Source organism: Zootoca vivipara, chromosome 10 (genome assembly GCF_963506605.1).
Source record: "Zootoca vivipara chromosome 10, rZooViv1.1, whole genome shotgun sequence".
Classification (NCBI taxonomy): Eukaryota; Metazoa; Chordata; class Lepidosauria; order Squamata; family Lacertidae; genus Zootoca; species Zootoca vivipara.
The window spans coordinates 38,779,725-38,804,492 of record NC_083285.1 but is presented as its reverse complement, the minus strand read 5'-3'; the positions used below and the strand labels follow the sequence as shown (position 1 = coordinate 38,804,492).

General features: G+C 42.0%; 1 protein-coding gene across 1 annotated transcript in view; it reads right to left on the bottom strand.

Annotated features, from left to right (window-relative positions):
• Positions 1-23,296, bottom strand: part of SLC17A8 (solute carrier family 17 member 8) — a 28,652-nt gene extending 5,356 nt beyond the window's left edge. The window contains exons 1-9 of the mRNA XM_035127795.2: positions 23,190-23,296; positions 17,278-17,524; positions 16,219-16,337; positions 12,686-12,800; positions 10,321-10,408; positions 7,319-7,405; positions 6,468-6,604; positions 4,664-4,813; positions 3,682-3,814 (exon numbers count right to left, since the gene is read on the bottom strand). Of these exons, the coding sequence (XP_034983686.1) occupies positions 3,682-3,814; positions 4,664-4,813; positions 6,468-6,604; positions 7,319-7,405; positions 10,321-10,408; positions 12,686-12,800; positions 16,219-16,337; positions 17,278-17,524; positions 23,190-23,290 (1,177 nt within the window). The 5' untranslated portion in view covers positions 23,291-23,296. The remainder of the gene's footprint in view (positions 1-3,681; positions 3,815-4,663; positions 4,814-6,467; positions 6,605-7,318; positions 7,406-10,320; positions 10,409-12,685; positions 12,801-16,218; positions 16,338-17,277; positions 17,525-23,189) is intronic.
• Between the last annotated feature and the right edge of the window lie 1,472 nt (positions 23,297-24,768).

The window sequence follows — 24,768 nt, the reverse complement described above, 5'->3', positions numbered from 1 at the left end:
AGCGCCTGAAGGAGAACCACCTGTATGTGAAGCTGGAGAAGTGCAAGTTTCACACCAAGGAGGTGGACTTCCTGGGCTACAAGCTGTCAGACAAGGGGCTGGCGATGGACAAGGACAAGGTGCAGGCCATCCTGGACTGGCACAGCCCCAGGACTCGCAAAGATGCCCAACGCCTACTAGGCTTCGCCAACTTCTACAGGAAGTTCATCAAGAACTTCTCTCGCGTTACGGCTCCCATCACTGACTGCCTGAGAGGCAAGCAGAAGTTCAGGTGGACACCAGAGGCGCAAGCAGCGTTCGAAAGCCTCAAGAGGGTGTTCGCCTCAGACCAGAACCTGTTCCACGTGGTTCAGGACGCGCCCCTACGCGTGGAGACAGATGCTTCTGATAAAGCTGTGGGCGCCATTTTGTTGCAACTGGACGCCAACCGAGAGTGGAGACCCTGTGCCTTCTTCTCCAGGAAATTGACTCAGCCAGAGCGAAACTACACAGTGTTTGATCGGGAACTTCTGGCGATCCACGCTGCGTTCCAGCACTGGAGACACTTCCTGGTGGGCGCCAAGCACCCCATCCAGGTGTGCACAGACCACAAGAACCTGGAGTTCTGGAGAACTGCCAGGGTGCTCAACCAGCGGCAGATACGGTGGGCAGAGTTCTTCTCGAACTTCAACTTCTCCATACACTACATCCCGGGAGAGCAGAATGTCAGGGCGGATGCCCTCTCCCGCAAGCCAGAATACATGGAGGAGGAGGCGCCACCGGCACCCAGGCACATTTTCCCCACGTCAGCATGGTCCTGCGGAGCAGCAGTGGTGAGCGAGGCAGAACTCACAGCACTGACGGCAGCGGATGAATTTGCCAACCGCATCTGCAGAGAACTGAGAAGGGGGGGGAGCAGGCAAAAGACTTTGCAGAACGCAGGGGGCTGCTTTTCTACAAGGGTGCACTGTACCTGCCCACCACCCAGCTTAGACGTACGGTCCTCAAGCAGATGCACGACAACCCAACGGCGGGTCATTTTGGGAGGGACAAAACCACTCACCTAGTCATGAGACACTTCTGGTGGCCAGGGGTGCAGGAAGATGTTCGAGACTATGTACGGGGCTGTGACACCTGCCAGCGGGCAAAGGTGGTCAGAGCAGCGCCACCGGGATTGCTGGAGCCCTTAGCCACGCCACACAGGCCGTGGGAAGTGGTGTCCATGGACTTCATCACAGATCTGCCTTCTTCCAGGGGCAAGACCGCAGTGTTGGTGGTGGTGGACCTCATGTCCAAAATGTGCCACTTTATACCGTGTGCCAGGGCGGTCTCGGCAGAAGAGACAGCCAAACTGTTTGTGGATCACGTATTCAGACTGCATGGATTACCCTTAAGGGTTATTTCGGATCGTGGCCGCCAATTTGTTTCCAGGTTCTGGCGGCGGCTCATGAACCTCCTGCAGGTGGAGGTCAGCTTGTCGACGGCTAGACACCCGCAGACCAATGGACAGGCGGAGAGGGTCAACGCCATTCTGCAGCAGTACCTGAGATGCTACGTCAGCCAGAGGCAAACGGACTGGGTGGATCGCCTGCCACTGGCAGAATTTGCCTACAACAATGCGGTGCACGTCTCCACAGGGGTGTCGCCCTTTAAGGCCAATTACGGGCGTGACCTCAGATCTTTCCCTGAGAGGGAGGGGGAGGAGGAGGAGGAGGGCCCACAGGCTGAGGATTGGGCAGAGGAACTGGAGACGGTGCACCAGCAGCTCAGAGAACACTTGGAGAGAGCCAAGGAAGCGTACAAGAGGGGGGCAGATCGCCACAGGCGACCGGGGGAGGTCATTAGGGTGGGGGACAAAGTTTGGTTGTCCTCGGAGGGCCTTCCCATCAGAGGGCGATGCAAAAAGCTGGCGCCCAGAAGGTTGGGCCCCTTCACGGTCACGCAACAGGTCAACCCGGTGGCATACAGGCTGGCACTGCCAGAGGACATGAGGGTGCACCCTGTGTTTCATAGATCGCTGCTGTCGCCGTACAGGGAAAGCAGCAGGCTCCGAGACAGCGAACAAACCCCTGAGGGAGGGGGGGAGAGGGAAGGCAGGGAGCAACTCAATGAGGCCACGGCCATCCTGGATTCAAGGTGGGGGGTGGGGGGACTGGAGTACCTCATGGCATGGGAGGATGCTCCACCGTCCCAGAATGAATGGGTCCCAGCCACTCAGATACAGGAGGAATTCCTGGTAGAAGAATTTCACGCCCTCTTTCCCCATAGACCCAAGCCCTGGCACATGGAAAGGGAGGGGGAGGGGGAGGAAGCACGGGAGAGCAGTTCACCATGGCGCTGGGAAGCGGAGTTTGAGGAACCAGAGGATGAGGTATGGGTGTCACCGAGATCCACCCAGTCAGAGGAAGGAGCAGATTGGCAGAACATTTTTACCCCCACCAGCTCTGACGCCACAGACTTTTTGGGATTCCCGTCCTCCCAGGCGGAAGGGGGGGGCTTGCAGGACTGGGGGGAGGTGTTCACGCCAACGGGCTCGGAAAGCACTGAGTTCTTAGGCTTCCAGTCGTCACCGACACCTGGGGGGGACCTGGGGAGGGGTGAAGGAGAGCTTGGGAGGGGGGTGGATGTGAGGGACAGGGGATATCGCGAAGTCCCTCCCCTCCTAAGTTCAAGCCAATCCCCGAGCACAGGGGGAAGCAGAGAGAGTTCCGATTCCAGTGGGGAAGCAGGAAGTCGTGTCCGAGGCTCAGGCAAGGTAGAGGAGCCAGGGTCCCAGGTGGGACAGGAAGGGGCGAATAAGGGCGGGAGACCCATCCCCCCAACTCCGGAATTACGCAGAAAGAGGAGGGGAAAGAGGATGGGTCTGCCAAAGCTTTTGTGTTGGAGAAAGACGCGCCAAAAGCCATTAGGAGGTTCTGAAACCGACTGACAACATCACTCCGTGTAAATAGCAATGACTTGAGCACTGTAAATACGCAGCACCAATAAAAGAATAAAATGCAGAGCTGCGTAGCGTCGTTACTCTGAAGTAGTCCACTCCGGCCACTGTGACAAATGGTAATTACAGATCGTTCAAACCATTCGCAGTTAGCAAGCCTGGACTCAGATGACTCTGACTTGCTGCATCTGTGGCATGGCAGGAATGAACGAGGTACACGTTTGTGCCGCGTGCACCAACACCCTGATTGCTCTTGTTAAACGACAATGCGTTTTAAACTTTTACTTATTGTGATGTATGAAGCAAGCCTCTGGAAGAGTGATGTGATCCTATTTCACTATTGCAACAGTCCAATTAATTACTAAAAGGTGTAGGTAGCAAGACTGACATCTCACATATTCTGGGACTCTGCATCAACCGGATGCAGGTATATAAATCAAATACAATAATGGTGTTGTCCTAGCTTTACGCAACCCGGTTATGCAGAAGGAAAGTTAACAGTGGTGAAATTGTTGGGCAAATGAGTCCCATTCTCCAATCCTCTATCAGTAACCAGAAAGCAGCTGGAAGGCTAGAGTTCTTTAACAGGAAATGCCCATCCATGTGGCTCATGCAGTAACACCCAATTTCATCTGTTCCAAGACACTGGCACTGGCAAGTGCCAGAGCTGATCTCCGATTACAATAAGCTGCCCACCATTCATTTCTCCATTAGGTAATTCAAACATATAATTCAAACATTCTATCTATAAAATGTAACCATACCTCCACAGTTCATTATTTTTCTTACTGCAGTTGTGCTTAAAATTCTTCTGCTGCGTAAAAGGTCTGCCAGCTGCCCTCCAATGGGCACAATAATGGTCATGACCATATGTGGAACGGCAGACAATAGGCCAACCTGAAAGTAAATACACACAATTTTGTGGAAGCGTATACTGTATGTATATAAATGCACTGGTACCTATGTTTTCCCTGCTTCATCCAATCAAACCAGTGCAGTGAATGATCTGGGAGCACTTTATGCTAAAGCTGAGTTTGAATGGATGGATATAATCAGTACCTGGCTGGGACTCTACTGAGATACCCATATAAATTACCAGATTATGAAACAATGATACAAATGGAGAAATACAACATGGCTACTTCTGAGGATCCTCAATCTTACTGATTTTTTTCTGGGAAATTGCAGTCAAAGAAGCATGCATGAAGCGGTCAACCTAGCCCCATCTTCTCTGATGAGGGATGAAGTGAAGCCTTCTCTTCCTGATCTTTCTCTCTCTGCACCATGTAACTGAGCACATGCTTGAAGCTATCTTTCTGTTTATTCTACTCAAGAGTATTCTGCCTGTGTTCTTCTTGCTGCTGCTTGGATAAATCCATAAATCTGACCTTTGAATCTGTAAGTAAAACATTTTTAACTTGCTTAGCAGTGTGTGGCCTTAGCAGTTCATTGCAAGAAGGGTAGAAAGAGGCAACCACTGTATGCAACTAAATGGGATAAAAGGGTCTAACTACCTATATTCCTCACACTACACTGCTGCTTGACTTTCGTGTGTTTAAACTCTGCTATTGGGGGCTCTCTCCTGTTGGAGAGTGTGTTGTGCCCCATGTTTTGAATCCAGACACCCAGCAGATTCTTTTGTTATTTACCCCACACATGTGGGTCACAGGGATTCATATTTTCCTCTCTCACATTTTTATCATCAGAGTCCTAAAAAAACACCAGACCTTGGATTCATTCACATACCTTACTTATTGCAAATCCAAAGACCTCTTCAAAGTAAGCAGGCTGACTTATCAGCAGTAAGTAGAAAGTCCAGCTTCTGCAAAAGTTTGCCACAATGATTGCATAAACCGGCATTGAAGTGAAAAACTGTTTCCATGGCGTACTAAATCTCTAGAAGAGAGAATGTCCAATTTGAAGAATCATCTGCAGTGTAGCAGCAGTTACAACTGTTATATAACCATATTGATAAGAATGTCCCCTCTAATATCAGTTGTACCACACAATCCTAATGTGTGTTTACTCAGTAAGAAAGTTCCACTGTGCATTGTGGCTCAGTAGTAATTCACCTTGTGCAGCACAGCCACAACAATAATCTACCATTAGCAGCATCACCACCACTTACTGGGGGGATGGGCAAGGTGGGAGCTACACCAATGAACTGGCAGGAATGCAGTATTGGTTCCACTGGTGCATCCAGGCAACACAACCTTGCTGCCACTACGGGGAGATGACTGCTGTGGTTCTGCCCTACTGGGTGAGCCAATTCTGGTGGGGCTTATTTACTAGTATTTAGGACTGCATCTTTAACCTTATTGAAAAACCTTATTGAAAAACGCCTGAATTCAGCAATAGAATGCAAACATTAAGCAGTGGTTTTCAAAAGTAATGTAAGACTTACAAACTCATGTAATACTTAATACTGATATATTCAATTAAAAAAAAAGTTTTAGGACCTTCATATTCTGAGAAAAGTGAGGAATAGTCAGCCACTGTATGCTAAAAGCTTTGAAACTAAAATAGGGGGAAAGTATCCCAGTTATTACATTTACAGAACTTGTGTTATCCGAGCCCATTTTTGATGTGTTTGCATTGCCGGAGCCCAGAAACTGGAAGGCTGGCAATAAGTGATGCCGCACTTCTGAGCATTCTCAGAGTCCCTTTGTGCACCCACCAGAAAACAGCAAAATAATACATTATTGTAAAGTTTTTTCATTTGTAGCTCTATGGTTCTATAAGAACACATAGCTTAAAATTGGAATTACCCATTTTTTGGGGGGGACAACTAGAACAGGGGCCCCCAAACTAAGGCCTGGGGGCCGGATGCAGCCCAATCACCTTCTAAATCCAGCCCACAGGAATCAGCATGTTTTTACATGAGTAGAATGTGTCCTTTTAAATCCGGGAATCAGCATGTTTTTACATGAGTAGAATGTGTCCTTTTATTTAAAATGCATCTCTGGGTTATTTGTGGGGCCTGCCTGGTGTTTTTACATGAGTAGAATGTGTCCTTTTATTTAAAATGCATCTCTGGTTTATTTGTGGGGCATGGAAATTTGTTCATATTTTTTTTCCAAAATATAGTCCGGCCCACCACATGGTCTGAGGGACAGTGGACCGGCCCATGGCTGAAAAAGTTTGCTGACCCCTGCACTAGAAGCTTCAAGCTGGGCATATAATTGTATACAAAATTATGAGGTAGGGTTTTAAAATGTTTGTACAGTAATTCTGAAGAATGAATCACCTGCCAAGAGTAAGCAGCTAAGAAATGACAAGGTGCACTACAGGCAGCATGGCATAGTGGTCAGAGTGCTAGACTAGAATCCGGGTTCAGATGATCCGCAACTCAGCCATGAAACTCACTGAGTGACCTTGGGCTAGTCACAGTCTCTCAACCTAACCTACCTTACAGGATTGTTGAGTTGAGAGGATAAAAATGGAGAGGAGGAGAACCAGGTACGCAATCTTGAGCTCCTTGGAGGAAAGGTGGGATGCAAATGCAACAAAAAATAAAATGAATACTACAGTACTGGCTATTTTAACTTACACTGGCACTGACAAGATTGGCTCCTCCTATACTTGTTTCTATGTAAGTTCTTTCCTCGGTGGTTATTGTTGGGTGAACAGCTGGACTCTCATAGGCGTGCAACAGCCAGAACATGTACCAGATAATCCCAAACATTCCTGCAGAGGGATTCAAGGAAACATGAAACGGTCAACACTACTTCATGTTCAGCACAATGTGTAAGAGTCAAGGCATCTAGCAATATTAGAATCATAGAATCATAGAGTTGGAAGAGACCACAAAGGCCATCCAGTCCAACCCCCTGCCAAGCAGGAAACACTATCAAAGACAGATGGCTGTCAAGCCTCTGCTTAAAGACCTCCAAAGAAGGAGACGCCACCACACTCCTTGGCAGCAAATTCCACTGCCGAACAGCTCTTACTGTCAGGAAGTTCTTCCTATTGTTTAGGTGGAATCTTCTTTCTTGTCGTTTGAATCCATTGCTCCATGTCTGCTTCTCTGGAGCAGCAGAAAACAACCTTTCTCCCTCCTCTTTATGGCATCCTTTAATATATTTGAACATGGCTATCATATCACCCCTTAACCTTCTCTTCTCCAGGCTAAACATGCCCAGCTCCCTAAGCCGTTCCTCATAAGGCATCGTTTCCAGGCCTTTGACCATTTTGGTTGCCCTCCTCTTTAATATTTTAAAGCTGACCATATAGGAATATTAGTACATGCAGCATAAAGCTAAACTAATAACCCCACCCCTTTAAAAAAAGAAAGAAAAATGAAGCAAAAAAAGAGAGTCTGGAGCACTGCTATATTTAAAATAGTTTAGAACTTTATTGTACAGTTTTAATTGCATTCGTTTTTGCCACTAGACAACTTACCATATATATAAAAGACTGATGACCATCCTATGTACTGCACCAATACACCAGCTAGTGGCATAGCAACCACAGCCCCCGCATAGGAGCCTGCAGATAAAAGGCATGTGTCTATAGGTCAATAATTGTGTTCCAGCACATCCAACTAATTATCATTTATTAATTCAGGTAGCTCACAGCACCAGGGTCTTCTGCTGAAAAACTGTACCATAGCCAGTTGATAAAAGGAGAGACTTAGAATCGTCCTAAACAGTGCATGCCAGTGCATGCAATCACAGTGATGGCCAAACCTGCTCCCCCAAGCTGTTTTGGGACTACAACTCCCATCATCCCTAGCTAACAGGACCAGTGGTCAGGGATGATGGGAATTGTAGTCCCCAAAACAGCTGGAGGGCCAAGTTTGGCCACCACTGACATAACAGAAACAAAAGATTCTGTCCGTTTAAGTAGGTTAGCAGCATTCAGCAGGTACAGCGCATTGCTGTAGCTCAGTTCAGTTCAATTTTATTACAGCAAAAGCCAGCAATACAAAGTACCATAATTCCAAACAAAAAATCAGCGATAACATCACCAGAAGCAGAACAGTTACAGGGATATTTTAAAAGAATTGGTGTTAAAACAGAGTTGATGATCTGTTTAAATTAAACTAGATTGTCATGAGGAAAATTAGAATTTGGAAAATAATAATATGATAAAATAAAAATTATCCAAAATTGAGATAGATATAATAAATGAAAGTAACGCAATTTTAAAATATATTTAGAAGGTAAGCGGTGGGAAATGACTCGGAAGGTAATTTTTTTTATCCTTCCTTTTTCTTTTCTTTTTTGTTCATTCTTCTTTTTTTCTTTTGATTAGGAATATGTGTATATAGTACTATAAGACTTATATTCAACTTCATGATTCTGTGATTTTAAACTGTTATGTTTTATGAAACCTAATAAAGATGTTTTTTAAAACTCTAAAAAAAAAAAAAAAAAAACAGTGCATGCCAGTGCATGCAATCACAGTGATGGCCAAACCTGCTCCCCCAAGCTGTTTTGGGACTACAACTCCCATCATCCCTAGCTAACAGGACCAGTGGTCAGGGATGATGGGAATTGTAGTCCCCAAAACAGCTGGAGGGCCAAGTTTGGCCACCACTGACATAACAGAAACAAAAGATTCTGTCCGTTTAAGTAGGTTAGCAGCATTCAGCAGGTACAGCGCATTGCTGTAGCTCAGTTCAGTTCAATTTTATTACAGCAAAAGCCAGCAATACAAAGTACCATAATTCCAAACAAAAAATCAGCGATAACATCACCAGAAGCAGAACAGTTACACAAAAGGAATTTGCAGTGTATTATTGCAACAGAAGAGCTTTACGTTTCTTAATAGCTAAAGTGCAGAATTTGGCCACATCATATGATACTGGACTTGAGGAATCTTCCAGAAGGAATTTTCGTAAGATTTCGGAGGAGAATTCCAAATAATATTGTAAAGGTATAAATTTTGATAAAAGGGGTAAAATAAGTCAAGCTTGTTCTTCACTGTGAGTGACAGATTCTACCTTATTGGACATGCAAGGGCAAAGGCGCTCATGAATTGGTACCCGCATAAATTTGCCATACACATTGCTGTAGCACTATGAGAGGAGAACTTACACTTGTGGAATGTCATCCTAAGGAGTATGATTTAATAGACTTTGTGATTGTAAGATGCCAGTGATGAATGGTTAAAAAAAATACATGTTATTTCGATCATATTGAGAACTCATATAGACAAGCCATGAAATTCTAGTTTGGCCTTTACTAGTGTAGCTAATGAATTATTCCAAGGGATGAACAGACTCAGGTGTTCTTCTTTTCCTCAATTGACATTGCTTCATTCTTTGTTAATGAAGAGTTAACCTACATATGAACCACTGTTGGGCATGTTGAGAACACCTCACTAGGAGCTGCCCTTGGAATAATTCATTACCGAACTCATTTAACTTGTGATTATTCATGCTTGGTGTGTGTAGTATAACCTAAAAGGTATTTTCCAACCACTTTTTTTGAGGCATTAACTAAATCAAACACAGCAAGTTGCCTAATGAAAGAAATAGATTTTAGCGTACTATATCTGCACACTCAGTCAAATATTCACACTGTATGCAAACAAACTGGAACTTAAAAGAGGGAAGCAGTAAAGACACTGAGGGAAGAATGAATTATTCCAGCAGGATAATGACAAAAGAGACAGAGAGAGGTATAAGTGAGAAGACCATACCTGAGAGACAGATTATTATCTATTAAATTTCTATACCACCCTTCATCCAAGGATCACAGGGTTGAGAAACGCTGGTTTACAGTGTAAGAGCGCAAAAACACATAACAAAATAAATGCACAGCAACAAACAAAATACTAATGCCACCCCACTGTTTAAAAGGCCATAAACTGTTTAATTAGCCAGAGGTCTGGAAGAAGAGGATTTATTTATTTATTTATTTATTTTGCCTAGCAGTTAAAGCTATGTAATGAAGTTGTCAGGTGACCCTCTCTGGGGAGAGCATTCCACAAATGGGGAGCCACTAGAAAAAGACAGGGCAGAAAAATAATGTCTGAAAATTAAGTATGTGGGTGAGCTGTAAACAGGCCAGCAAAAATCTGAATTAGCAAAGAAATGTGGAAAGGTAAAAAAAAAATAGAGGAAGTTAAATGGAGAAAGAAGAACTAAGATATGCTTCTAATTTTTTTCCAAAATTGAAAGGAGGAATGGGAACAATTTCCCGTGAATGAGATATGGCAGATAAGACTTTTACCCTTGACTCCATTTTGAAAGAAACTGATGAGAGGTTATGCATTCTTGGGATATTAAGAGATCTCCTCCAGGGAACTAGATTATGCCTTTCAATGCCTGAAATGGAAACAGTCAGAAGCCCTCAAATGAGGAGTTACCTGAGACCCTGTTATTTATAATGAATGTTTTCTTTAAAGTCACAGTGCACACAAACTTTTTCTCAAAAATATATATGAAAACTTACCACAGAAAGATGTAGTTGCTAGCCTACTTCTTTCAAGTGGAGGTGCCCATTTACTCCACATTCCATGACACGCTGGGTAGGTCACCCCCTGGCAAACGTATCAGATAAAAAGCATTCAATTTCTATTTAATTCCATCACTTGTATACACGGTGTTTATTCTCTTCAACTAACTATTTGTTTATTTCTTCTTTTATGGCAGTACAGTCATACCTTGGAAGTCGAACGGAACCCGTTCTGGAAGTCCGTTCACTTCTAAAACGTTCGAAAACCAAATTGCGGCTTCTGATTGGCTGCAAGAAGCTCCTGCCAGCCAATTGGAAGCTGCAGAAGCCTCATCGGACGTTCGACTTCCACTTCTGGGTTTGCGGTGTTCGGGAGCCAAGGTACAACAGTAATTCTATGCATACACAAGAAAATAAGCGTGACTTCACACAAAAGGACTTGGATCTTAGTAAGCAGGGGACTCCACACTACAATGAAGCAGAATTAAGAGGTTTGGCCAGGGCTGGATTAACCATTAAGCAAAATAAGCACATGCTTAGGGCATCAAGGGAAGGAGGACACCACATAAAATTTCCATTGCCAGATTTTTAACATTAACTATCACAAATAGTGATACTGTAGTTCTCAGCTCAGCTGAGTATTCATTTTCTCATTTGAAGTATGTTAATAATCCTAACAGGACAACTACCCTCTTTCTCATATTTTAAGACATACCCATAAAATAAGCCATAGCAGGATTTTTAAGCATTCAATGAATATAAGCCATACCCCAAAAATAAGACATAGTGATAGGCGCAGCAGCAATGCCGGCCGCAGCAGGAGGAGGAGGAAAAAAATAAGACATCCCTTGAAAATAAGCCATAGTGTGTTTTTTTGAGGAAAAAATAAATATAAGACATGTCTTATAATATGAGAAACACGGTATGCAACAAGGCAGGCTGGACACCTTATCTCAACGAAGTATAGAAGCAAATGTGTTACATAACATTAGTTTTGAAGATCTGATCCGATAATTTTTTTCAGATATAAAGTGTTGTTGTTTAGTTGTGTCCGACTCTTCGTGACCCCATGGACCATAGCACACCAGATATAAAGTAGAAGTATAAAAAAATAAACACTTTCCATTTGACTGTAGGTTTTGTTTCATTTTGAAAAATGAAATGTTATTTTATCGTTTATTGTTGTTTATATTTTGAATTAGATATATTGGGGGGGGGCACCAAAATCCTTTAAGTGTTTAGAACCTCTAAAGGTCTTAATCCAGCCCTGGGTTTGGTGGAGTGGGGAACATTGTCAGCTTAACCACCTAAAATTTGAAGAAGTGCACGTTTCACTGGATAGCTATGTTTGAGTACTGCTAAAATTTTGAGCATAGTGTGGCACTGAACATCAAATGTAGTTCGGCTCTCATATAACCATTTTCGCAAGGCAGGTGCCACCACAAAATCAATCTTCCCTCAGTATTGCGGAAGCTAACAGGACTTTGAAATAGTGCCCACTTTTGGTACTGCTGAACATCTGCTATATAACGATTACACCACATTGGTGTCAAGTACTAATGCAACCCAAAACACCCTTTGTAAGGAACAAGCTGCTTATAAGTAAACGTGTAGATGATTGCACAGTACAACCCACCATACAGAAACTTTAAAAACCATTGTGAACCATTCTAAAATAGTCAACTTTCAGTGTGACCTCAAATCTCTGATGTGACTGCATTTGGAACGCTGCATCCAGTTCTGTTTGCTATACCTGAAAAGGGTAACCAAAATAATGCAGAGGCTGGGGCAACTCGCCTGTGAGAAAAGGTCACAAGATTGGGGGCTTTTTTAATGGGGGGAGTGAGCAGGGCATGATAAAGGTGTAGAAAATGGTGCATGACATGTAAGAGTGTTTAGAGAAAGGTTTTTCTCCCTCCCTTATACTAGAAGTTGGGGACATCTAATGAAGTTGAGTATTGGAAGATTCAGGAAAGACAAAAGAAAGTACTTTTGTCATATGCTTCACACAGAGCATGGTTACACTATGAAATTTGCTGCCATAGGATAGCGATGGCCACCGATCTTAAAAGGGCTTCAAAGTGAGGGCTGGATAAATTCATTGATAAGCCTATCAATGGCTACTAGTCATTATGGCTGTGTGCCATCTTCAGTATTGCAGACACTATGCCTCTGAGTACCAGGGTGGGAAACATGTGGGGCAAGGCTTGTTGCCCTCACGCCCTGGTTGTAGGCTTCTCCTAGGCATTTGGTTGGCCACTCTGAGATTAAGATACGGAACTAGATGGGCCTTTGACCTGATCTATCATGGCTCTTCACATGTTCTTAAGAAATATCTTAGACAAGTATATTGGATACCTACCTCCACAAGACCTTGCAAAATTCTTACAAACAAAACACAACCATAATGTACTCTGGCAGCTGCAGGAATGAACATATTTAGCATGGAAGTTAGGAAAATAGCTGCTCCAAATACCCTGTAAAGAAAGAAGAATATTTCCCCCCTATTATCTTATAGAGAGATAATACTTCACATTGAGCATGTAGAACAATCTAAACAGCTGTTCATGATATAAAGTCTTAAGAGGTGCATAGCTAGCCCATGTCATCCATCAGAAACTAAAAGAAAGGGGATTACAGTCAGCCTTTTTGTGATTTCTCTGTGTCTGGGTGCGGACCCTGACCATAAATTATCGTTTGATTTATAGCAACACAATTATATAATATTTGAATTATGTTCATAAGCTTGCTGGGAAAATTCTCTTTTAGACCTGATGTTCAGAAACAGTGACCCTGGCTGACTTTGTCAATTTTTGACACAGACACATCTGAGTTACTTGACTTGCATTTGAATAAGACTCATCTTGCATTGATTCACATTCTTATGGTGGATAAAATTTATCTGGCAAACTTCAGAATTAAGTAATCTTGTTCTAATTCCTGAACATGTCAAGCTCTTCAGATGGCTCTTCACTGTGTCTCAGCAATAAAGTACATGGGGGCTGGTTTGCATGCTGACAATTCAAGTTTAAATCCCAGGAAATATCACGGATGGGTTAGCAGGTGACAGGAAAGGCCTATGTCTAAAGTACCAGAGACCCCACTGTCAGCCAGTCAGTAGAAGATGCTGGGATAAATGGACAAAGAGTCTGACCTAAGATGGCAGCTTCCTGTTTTCTTAAAATGAGTGAAAAAAAATTATCTCACAAAAAATAAACTATCCACAGGAAACTGGGCATGTGCTTTAGTGATATGTGAGGTGTCAGCAAGCCACACTAATGTCCTTTTCAAAAGCAATAGTGCATAAAATGCAGTTAGAATTCTTAAGGAATAAGATTACAACAACTCATTGACAAAAGATGTTTCAACATCTATGATCCTTTTGACTATTACTCACTGAATATGGAGCTTTCAGCATGATTAAATTAATTTATTTAGTTATAGCTTGTGAACAGGTGTAAAGATAAAGGGGCCCCTGACCATTAGGTCGAGTCGTGACCGACTCTGGAGTTGCAGTGCTCATCTCGTGTTATTGGCCGAGGGAGCTGGCGTACAGCTTCCAGGTCATGTGGCCAGCATGACAAAGCCGCTTCTGGTGAACCAGAGCAGCGCACAGAAATGCCATTTACCTTCCTGCTTGGAGCAGTACCTTTTTATCTACTTGCACTTTGACATGCTTTTGAACTGCTAGGTTGGCAGGAGCTGGGACCGAGCAACGGGAGCTCACCCGTTGCAGGGATTCGAACTGCCGATCTTCTGATCAGCAAGCCCAAGGCTCTGTGGTTTAACCCACAGTGCCACCTGCATCCCATGAACAGGTGTAGACGGCAGATGATTTTCTGTACAAAATTATTACTGTTAAGTTTTGGAATATTAAATGCAAAAAAGCCTTTTATTGCAATTATTTTGGATTGGATTTCATTTGGCCATAGCTTCCTTGTACATGTAGTAGAAAACACACTGAGTGGCATTCAAGTTTTATTCAGAGTAGACCCACTGAAATTAATGGACCCAACTTAGTCATGATTATTAATTTCAGTTGGCTCTACACTGAGCAAAACGTAGTTGAATGGCACCCTTTCCACTTAACTATCTTCACACAGTTTACATATTAATTCCTACATCAAAATGCCTTCCATGTAGGAATCAAATAGTGTATGGAATCACCCTAAAAAGCAGCTTTTAATTTGTTCATGAGGTGGCTTTCGACCATCCAGAAATGAAGAGAAGTTGCCAGCATGAAATCTGTTCTTAAATTATGTATGATGTTGATCAACAAGACTCTGTTCTTGAAAGACAATATTCACGTGTGTCACATTCCTTTTATTACCAAATACCAGACAATTAAATGCCTTGTAGAATGTAGACTAAACTATGATTTGAAATAGATTCTTAACCTTTTGCAACTGCCATAAGACAAAATAAGGTTTTTAACATGAAGCCAAGTTGTTCTCAGAATGTTATTTTTGAGTTGCAATACTTGGTGGCCAGCAGCGCTTGCCTGATCTCCTGTTGCTGAGGCTTTCCAGGGGTACGGCTGGAGGATAGGGTCAGCGCAGTGCATAGGCTCTGCTGGTGTGTTTGAACCATGACAACCTCACTGCTACCTCACCCTCCAAATAAGCTGCAAAGACGCTGGCTATGACAGACATTGACACCCTTGCCAACTGCTACTGTACTGTTAAACTGTGCTTTGTTCAATGAGTACATCGGATAGATTAGCTTTTGGCAACCAACTGCCTTCCTAGGGTTTTGGACTACAACTCCCATTATCACCAGCCAGTGACCTGTAGTCCAAAACATCTGGAAGACAGCAGGCTGGCAAAGTGGCATAGATGATTCAATGCCAACTAGATATCTTGGTCACAAGATATTCCAACAGCCGTATCTAGCCTTACTGGGTTCAGGATTCATCCTGAGCAATGGCCAAAATTGAGTGCTGGACAGTGGGAATCTGATTATATATATGATATATATATATATACAGTATATATCATATATATAATCAGATTCCCACTGTCCTGCACTCAATTTTGGCCATTGCTCATAATGAATCCATACAGTAGGGACCCAGGTGGCGCTGTGGTTAAACCACTGAGCCTAGGGCTTGCTGATCAGAAGGTCGGCGGTTCGAATCCCTGTGACGGGGTGAGCTCCCGTTGCTTGGTCCCAGCTCCTGCCAACCTAGCAGTTCGAAAGCACGTCAAAATGCAAGTAGATAAATAGGAACCGCTACAGTGGGAAGGTAAACGGCATTTCCATGTGCTGCTCTGGTTTGCCAGAAGCGGCTTTGTCATGCTGGCCACATGACCTGGAAGCTATACGCCGGCTCCCTCGGCCAATAATGCGAGATGAGCGCGCAACCCCAGAGTCGGTCACGACTGGACCTAATGGTCAGGGGTCCCTTTACCTTATATATATATACAGTACAACTCAGCTCCACAAATGGCCATACATAAATACAGGCCCCAAGTCATTCTACCCCTCTGTGGATGAGTTTGCATCTTCTTATTTTGATAAGATTAACGGTAGGAAAATATAGACCGTTTTATTTGTACAGATCACTGTGTATCTAGAATTATGTTCTCTAGTGAGATGAGCAACTGAAATGGCTTTCCTTTTATTAAGTTGACATCCAGGGCTTATTACACAAGGAGCAGAAAACCTTCATCTTAGACACAATCATTAAAATGAAATAGTAACTAGTATACTTTTGCCTTTTAATGTCACAGATAGTATTATCATCACATTCATTGTGTAAGTTCACAAAGCAGTTCCCAGTTGCTCAAACTACTGTGGCGTTCATGAAATATAACTTGGTTTTAAAAAATATAGTGTTAGATAACATATAAAATTGTAGTAATTACTTTATTACATCATATTATCTTATCATACCTGTTAGCTGCTAGTTTATTTGCAATGAAGCCTCCTGGAATTTGTGTTACAATGTAACCCCAGAAAAATGAGCCATGAATAAGTCCTACTGTTTCTGGATCCCAGTTGAATTGTGCTTTCTACAAATAAGACATATACATATGAAATTTGCACACCAATGTTTAGAAGATACATTTTGTCACATGATTGCCTGCACTCACTTTGGAGTTGCAATATCCTGCAGAGCGCTGAACCAAAATTTGTGGAATTTTGTCTTGCCAAAAGCTATGAAAATTACCTTGTTTGGTGAGACTGTGACACTTTGCAACTGCCTTTTCATCAGTTAGTTGAGGTGCAGTTAAATTATCAAATATTATAAGTGTCACTATATAATTTCCCTTCTAAAGTTTTTTTCATTTAGAAAGATATCATTAAATGCACAATACAAGTCCCATTTAACAAGATTTGCTTTTGTTTATTTGAGGCATACCCTGTGAAATATTTTACTGACCATAACCATAGATTGGAGACAGCAAAATCTTAACTATTTTAAAAGTTTTAACAAGGGTGGATCATCTACCTGAATAGGCAAGCTGGTTTAAAGTGGGTTGCTTGTTCCACAACTTTGACAAAGCACACACATCTCCGCCACCTAGAATTGTGGGCCCTATAATTATCATATTTACATTACAATCATATAGTTATTTACTTGGAGGTAGGTCCCACTGTGTTCAGTGGCTCTTATTTCTAGGTAAGTGTGCCTAGGATAGCAGCCTCACCTATTATTCAGCTCTTTGGTGCTGAATTAGAACAATTGGTAATGGGTATTTCCGCATATTTGTTCCTATTTAGGACTAAAGTGTGGGTTTTCCAGGGGAAAGCCATGGGGCAAAGGCAAAACCGCTCCAACCCATGCTTTCTAGGTAGAAGACAAGCAGAAGCACGGACAAGCCCTTATACTACCTGAATACCCATACAAAAATGAAAGCATCTGATCTGGCATACAGACTTCTTACATAGTCTTCCCAGCTAAATGGGGATGCCATTTCTCTGTATCAAATAACATATGTCCCTACTCACCTCAATCTCTGGCTTTCCATTCACATAGATCGTGCTGTTGTTAACCATTTCCACTATGGCAACCCCAAGATTGCATCGAATTCCAAAGGAAATGCAAAACCCCAAGCCACTCATGATGGCAATGATGTAACGTTTGGGAAGTCCACAGCAATAGCAGTCAAATAAAGGTTTTCTCACGGCCGGCACAGGCCTTCCTTCTTCGTTCAGTTCAATGTTTTCTTCTTCTTGGTTGGTTCCATCAATTTTTCTGAAGATGTTAGGAAAAGTAAAAGTAAAAAGATGCTCTTAGGACAAGCTGTTGATGTGTAGTTGAAGTAATAAGCTGATTAGCTACTACAATTACATTCCCATGTTAGCTGTTCCCAATTAATTGTAACCGGAACATGTGAAAGAAAGCAGCTGGGTTTTTTGCATAAGGCCTTGAAGATTTCAGAGAAATACTGGGGCAGCTGTCAGGTTCGTCTTAGGCCCATTCACACATCATGGTACCTATGGGTGGAAAACATCCAGCCTATAGGCCTAATTAGGCTTCCCCATTTTGCCTGTCTGTGCAGCTGTTTTGGCCAAGCCATGCCCACTTGCCCTACACCATCATTTTTGACATCACATGAGAGACAGGTAAAGGCAGGGCTTGGACCAAAGGCTGTGCTGATTCCCAGCATTTCTCAAGTGGTTGGCAATCAGCTGATGGTTGGGAACTTGGGAAGTGTGTGTAAGAGACTTTGCAAACCTACTTTGAAAATAAAAAATGCTCTGCTTTTTAAAAGAACGTTCCCTCCCTGCTCCCAAAGGAGATTTTATGCCTTAGAAAAACCTAAGTCTGTATTAATTTACTTGAAACATTTCTTTCAAATAAAGAAACATGCATTCTTTCCTGCATTTCATTTAATAAATGCAAGACAGCTAACAGCAATGATTGATATAACTATGTGTATATATATGTGTGTGTGTGTGTGTGTGTGTGTGTGTGTATGACACAATCCAGCAAGTTCTGTGTGTTTAGTTGTTTCTGTTATGAGGGCCTGCAATCTAACCTTCAAACATGCTAGTTTTGGATTTCACTACAGCCACTACCTTTTGGCCTGCTTTATTTCCAAAGGGATTTGGTGACAGATAGACTTCAATTTGTGCAGTAGTTCCTCTTTCCCTTCTTCCCCTTGCAGTTCCTCCTCTCCCTTCCTCACTGACAAACCTGCTCCAGAAGTGTCCTCTAACCCTCCAAAGCAGCTTACAAGTTGCACCAGAAGCCCAGTTGCACGAGCAGAAGTCCATTTTGTCTGTGCACCAAGCCAACTGAATATTACCCATGGTTTCAAGAGAATGTTGGGGCCACCATTCTGACAGTATTATGCTGTTTCATAGACTTCTATTGCAAATGCACCTGGCATCAGAAATCAGATGGAGAAGTTTGCCTGGCATGGCAATAGCTGAACATCTGTCACAAACCACAGTGCTCTTGGCCATAGAGGGTTTCTCCTAATTAGGTTCAAATCAGTTTATCTGTTCAGATACATTCTTCTTCACCTTGACTTGAGTAATTGCCTCCTCATAATTAATTCTGTAAGCAATAGTAGTTAGGTCAGGTGAGGAGAAGAACTGACAGGGATATTTAGATTGCCATCTGGGCTACCCTTAAGCTTTCTAGAACTCTCAAGCGATGTTTACCACCTCCTGTTTGCTCCTTTCCTGCAGTAATTCAGAACTTTTCTTATCTTGCTGCACTGGTCTTGCATTTATTGAGCTAGACATGCCTTTGCCACCACAGCTGCAATTGAGAGGCATGTTTGGTTTGATGTCTCCAGGAAAAACAACTGTGGACTTGCAGGGACAATAGCTTGTTGCCAAAGTGGTTTAACAATTCATGGAGCCCTTCTTCAAATAACCACTTACTCCTTTTCATGACCCCTTCCAGGAACAAGGTCACCAGTAGAAAATACTTTGCTCACATGCTTTCAGTCTTACAGGGGCGTAGGAAGATAGGGGCGGTGGGGACGGGGCACCCCGGGCGGCGCGATCCCAGGGGCGCCACCGCAACTGCCCGCCCCGCCCCCAAAATGCCCGTCCCGCCCCCAAAATGCACGTCCCGCCCCCAAAATGCACGTCCCACCCCTGCACACGGTGCGCACCACCCCCAAAACACGCGCCACGTCCCTGGGGGCAGCGCACCTGCTCTCCGCCCCCGGTGGCAGAGCATGAACCTCCGCCGCTGCACTCTTATACCCGTAATATGACATAATATAAATATGGCACAATGCAAAAGGTAAAAGGGATGTGAAGAGAAGCAACATAACCTTCAAAGACAAGGCCAGATATAATGGCACACCCAGATGGCAAACCTGAACATTTAGAACAGCCATAGGCAAACTCCTGCCCTCCAGATGTTTTGAGTCTACAATTCCCATCATCCTTGACCACTGGTCCTGTTAGCTAGGGATGATGGGAATCATAGTTCCAAAACAGGGCCGGAGTTTGCCTATGCCTGATTTAGAAGGAGTGTAGTCCAGAAGGGGCTGAAGATGGCTTCGTTGACTTTGGAGGCCCTAATAGCTTCTGAGGGGGCTGAACACGCCCTCCCAGATCAAATGAGCCACCCACCTACAATTTCCACAGCAGCAAGTTGTGTTCTTATCAATGACTTTTTGAATGGCCACTGTAAATAACACTTACAGTACATATTTGTGCATAGTTTCTGCATTATATTTCCCTCTTATCCCACTGTTTATAAACCCACCATGACCACATACTTTCTCAGGGTTGGCCCAAGATATTTTGTTCCTGGGGCAAAGAACAAGATGGTATCTAATCCATGTAAAATACCAACATTGTTTTGTTTCTAGGCATAGCAGTTTGGGAAGCTCTATACAAAAGTAACCCGTGTTTTTAATGCCATTAAATGAGACATTTCAGGAGGTAACCTGAATGTGGTTTTCAGATTCAGGGACCAGTACTCAATCTAGCTGAAAATATGGTGATTTCTTGTCCATCAATTAGAAATGTGCAAAACATGTATCCATCTGACTTAACTCACGAATCCAAATTGTGGTGCTAATGTTGTCTTGCTCTAGGAAAGGGATAAGACATCTTAATCACTTTCCAATACACAACATAATGCTTCTCTCTTGTCTACCAGGGGCTCATAAGGAGGGTCCTTTTTAATTTATGCCTCCCCCCCATGCATGATACTCAAATCGCAAGCGCTAAGCACCTATCTTCTCCAAAGGTGCACTTTTTTCTCACTTTTTTACTGTCTTCTGATGGGTTTTCTCCACCATGGATGGGATTGAGTATACTTTGCCTTCACTCTTGGTTGCCTGTGGAGACTCTGTTTGATTCCTCCCCGGGTAGCCACCATGCTGCCTTCCAGATGTTGCTGGATGCTCATCAGTACTAACGAGCATTGCTAATGATCAGATATAATGGAAAGTGCAGTCAAAAACATCTGGAGGGCACCATGTTGGCTAATTCTGATTAGAGCTATAAGGATTTTAAAGCAGTCATAAAATACAATATTTCTTTAAATAATTTCAAACTATTAAATGCACAATTGTCAACCGAAACAATCTGCCTCATTATTATTGAATTCAAACTAAACATTTTCTGCAGGGCCAGTCTTGGCCCCTGTTGATCCTAGGTGATTATCTAGAGCAGCACTTTATGGGACCAGTTTTTTGCAGCATACGGGAGTGACTTTTCCTTTCTAGGTTGCTCTGTTTTGCTATGCAGAAATTAGAGCATTGAGGAAAAGATATGGGTTTGATGCAATGTAGGGAGCAGTGCTTGAGAAAGAGACAATGAGAGGGCCTAAGCAGCAGGAATCTACTGGGACTTAAAAGTACATGGAACAGATGGGTTTATTGGTGCAAGGGTTATAGAAGAGAGACCCAACAACAGGTTTTCAGGCTGACTGGAAATGGAGCAGAAGTTTTAAAACCATACAATGACTGACTTTATACCTTCAAAGCAATGTATGAACCAATGCAGAGCTGAGTACCATTTAAATATTTTGCAAGTGTACCAAAATAGTCAGAGTACGACCTATTCATCCTATCTACTGGAGATATCTTTGTCAATCATTCATAGATACAGTATATATTAATTTATGTAACACAGTAACTGTCAAATTCAGCTCACTGTTGACGTCAACATGTAATATGTAAAGCATATTTACATGTAGGTGTATGAAGGTATATTGATCAAATTTCCTTAGCCAATGAAAAAATGTCTTCCTAATAACATATCTTCCTAACAATATTTATGAAGAAAAACTGAGAAAGCTTCAAAATAATCCTAGAAACTCTAGCAGTTTTTACATTTAATAGCATATACTGTATTAATATCTTTAACTGGTTATGATATCTTTATAGTTTAACAAGTCTTGTTTTAAAAGACAAACACCTTAACCAGATCAAAGCATGATTTTGAGTGATGAATGCCCCTTATTTCATCTTTCATTTTATTTCTGAAATTTTCACCTACCTGTCACAGAAATATATTATCTGAGAAGAGGCATCTCTTAAAGGTTTATTTGTTTAAAGCTTTGCATGTAATAAAATTCAAAAATGTTATTGCAGTTCTATTATATATCTACAGATGGTGGGTTTTTTGGCTCTTTTAAAATAGTTTACAAGAAAGTAAGATATGCAACAAGTTGACTACCCAGGACGAAACAGAAAACTGCAAACCCTATTTCTGCACATTCAGAACGTATGAATAAGTCATTATATATGAGCAGCATGAACCAATGCATGTTTCCTCAGGAGGAGATCTGTTGTCTTTAGTGATGCTTCATCTCAGGTTTGCAACCTACACAGCACTGCAAGGTACATAAATTATAATATAGTAGTATATTATTATATATATACTAAATGTGGTTTTGTAAAATGTTGGAAGCTGCCTAGAGACTTTATTGTTTGGGAGTGGCACAGAAATGATATGAATAAATACATAAAGAGAATCTTTATTATTAACATATAATTGCGCTGTTTTGCAAAAATGAGATGCTCCCCATGACAATACATCCATTGATTATTTGGCTGGTAAAAGAAAAGTTTAACTGTATGAATCTTTAATTTTTTTGGAAGATTAATAATAAACTTGTTAGTCTTTAAAGTGGCACAACACTCTGTTGCTTTTACTGCGACAAACTGAAACAGCCACCCCTAAGGAAATTCGTGTATTTGAAACAATGTGAATATTGTGAATTTCTGCACTTTCACCCCTATGGTTTTTCTCTTATAAACTTTTAAATGGCTGCCAATTTTTAACATATTCAAGCATATTGTAGACCAACAGACATAATCCAGTTAAACTAAAAAGCTTGCATTTCAATCGATGCTGATTGTGATCCTAAATACACCTGTACTGACAAAAGCAAGTAAAGTTGGACTATCTAGCTACATGCATCCGAGGATCAAAGAGTTTAATCAAATTCATGGTCACTTTTGCAATTTCAGTTTTACACAAGCTACAATTTTTGAATTGTGCTCTATATGTTCACTTCTATGTTTCTAAAACATGACATGGATATAAATTTTAGATACATGGTATAGATATAAAATCACATGAAATTTTCACATTTATTTTCACTATGTGTTTCTTTTCTATCAGTTCTTTTTATTGATATTTTATTTTCCTTTGGTTCTCTTTCTGGATATTATTTAGCATTAAATCAGCTTTGTCTAAGTTTTATCAACAATATTTAAAATGCTTAACACTTGGCCCATTTTGCAAATTTTCATATTTTCAGCTCATATTTTATAGTGGGGTTGTGTGTGTTTTTTAAAAAATTCAATTACTTTGTTACTAAGATACAGTTCCTTGCATATGCTGCTTATTAAATTATCCTTACAAATTTCCTTTCCAAATTAAAACCTAAACTTCATTTGCTTACAAACTTTACATTAAGCTTTTACCTTTGGAAGTGTCCCAGTGAATCACTCACAGTATTCTTCACCTCTTCCTTCCCAGGCTTTAAAAACCTCTCCCTTAATGAGTTAAACACTTCAAAAGGCATCTTGTCTTCCTTAAATAAATCCTTTAATGTAACATTTTGTTTGCTGTCATCACCAGTTTCCCCCAGACTTTAGTAGCCTGCCTCAGTGCTTTCCTCTATATATTTTTTCCTGTTATCCCTGGTACGATGACCGGATGATCCACACAATGTTAATACTCCAAAATATCCGTCAGAGTGAAAATTTCAGCAGTCTCCTCAGAACTGCCAATAGCTCAAGCAGAATTGTAGTGGCTCTGTTTTTCATCTATTGTTCCGTGGCTGATCATCATTAAAGAACAAAGGGCTACACCTGGAGGTTAGAAACGTTGGACCTGGTGCTTCAGCCGGTGCACCAGACTGAAACACACTATAACTTGCTCATCCTCTCTCTCCCAGCTTTCTTTCGCCGTCTCTCTCACACAGATCCTGTGCGAGGTGATGCTATAGTAACGAACACAATACCTGTCCCTCTGGCCACTCAAGCTTATTAATAGATCTCACCCACAGCAAACTTTATTAAACATTTATACATTCTTCCTGTCACAGGACATGGGCTTGTAGCTCCATTTTACTCTCAACCTTCCTCTGCACCCCAACCCCCCAACAAACAGCTTTTGTTGGTCTCTTGGAAATGTAGTCACCCTAGGCATGTCATTTATGATTGACATCATTAGGAGCTGTCTAAAAACACAGAAACAGAATTGCTTTAAAACACTGTGTGAGTAGTCAATGGCATTAATCCAAACAAGAACACATGGGTCATTTATTTACTTATTTATCTGTTTATTATAATCATTAAAAAAGGGATCAGAAAGCGGGTTATAAAAACAGAGATTTGCTTCTTTTTCTGAACTGGCCACATTGTGTGTTTACCTCTAATCTTATGATACTTATTATTGGAATTACTAGTCTTAACAAAAGTGTACCTTCTGTAGAAAATACAGGGGTGGGTCAAAAGTTGAAGCACTAGCTCAACCAACTGTGCTCTCTTAAGGTCAAATAAGGACCCATAGCTCAATTAATTCAAGTTCTTAATAGGCTATGCCAAGCTCAACACTGGATTTAGGGCAGTGCTCCACTGCACAGAGTGCTGAGCCAAGGGGACGGAAAATAATAATAATAATAAGCCTATATTTATATGAGTACCTACTCAAAGTCTGGAGGGGCACCAAATTTTGTCTTTACTCATGGTGCCATATTACCAAAGTCCACCCCCTAGGCCAAACTATTGCATTTTCTACAGCATATCATTTATATAGCACACAGCATATACTGTATTATAAAGCATATACAAGTAATTGAGGGTGGGAAACAAGAAATGGGGCCATAAGCAGGATAAACAAACTGACTGACAAGCTGAAGCTAAGAACAGCATCTGCTGCTACATTGCTGGCTGAGGGCAAGGAGGATTGAAGAGGTTCTTGCACTCTTACCTTATCATTATCATGGTGAGTCATGGCCCCTTCAAAGCACTTCAGGCCTACCTATATTCACTAGGG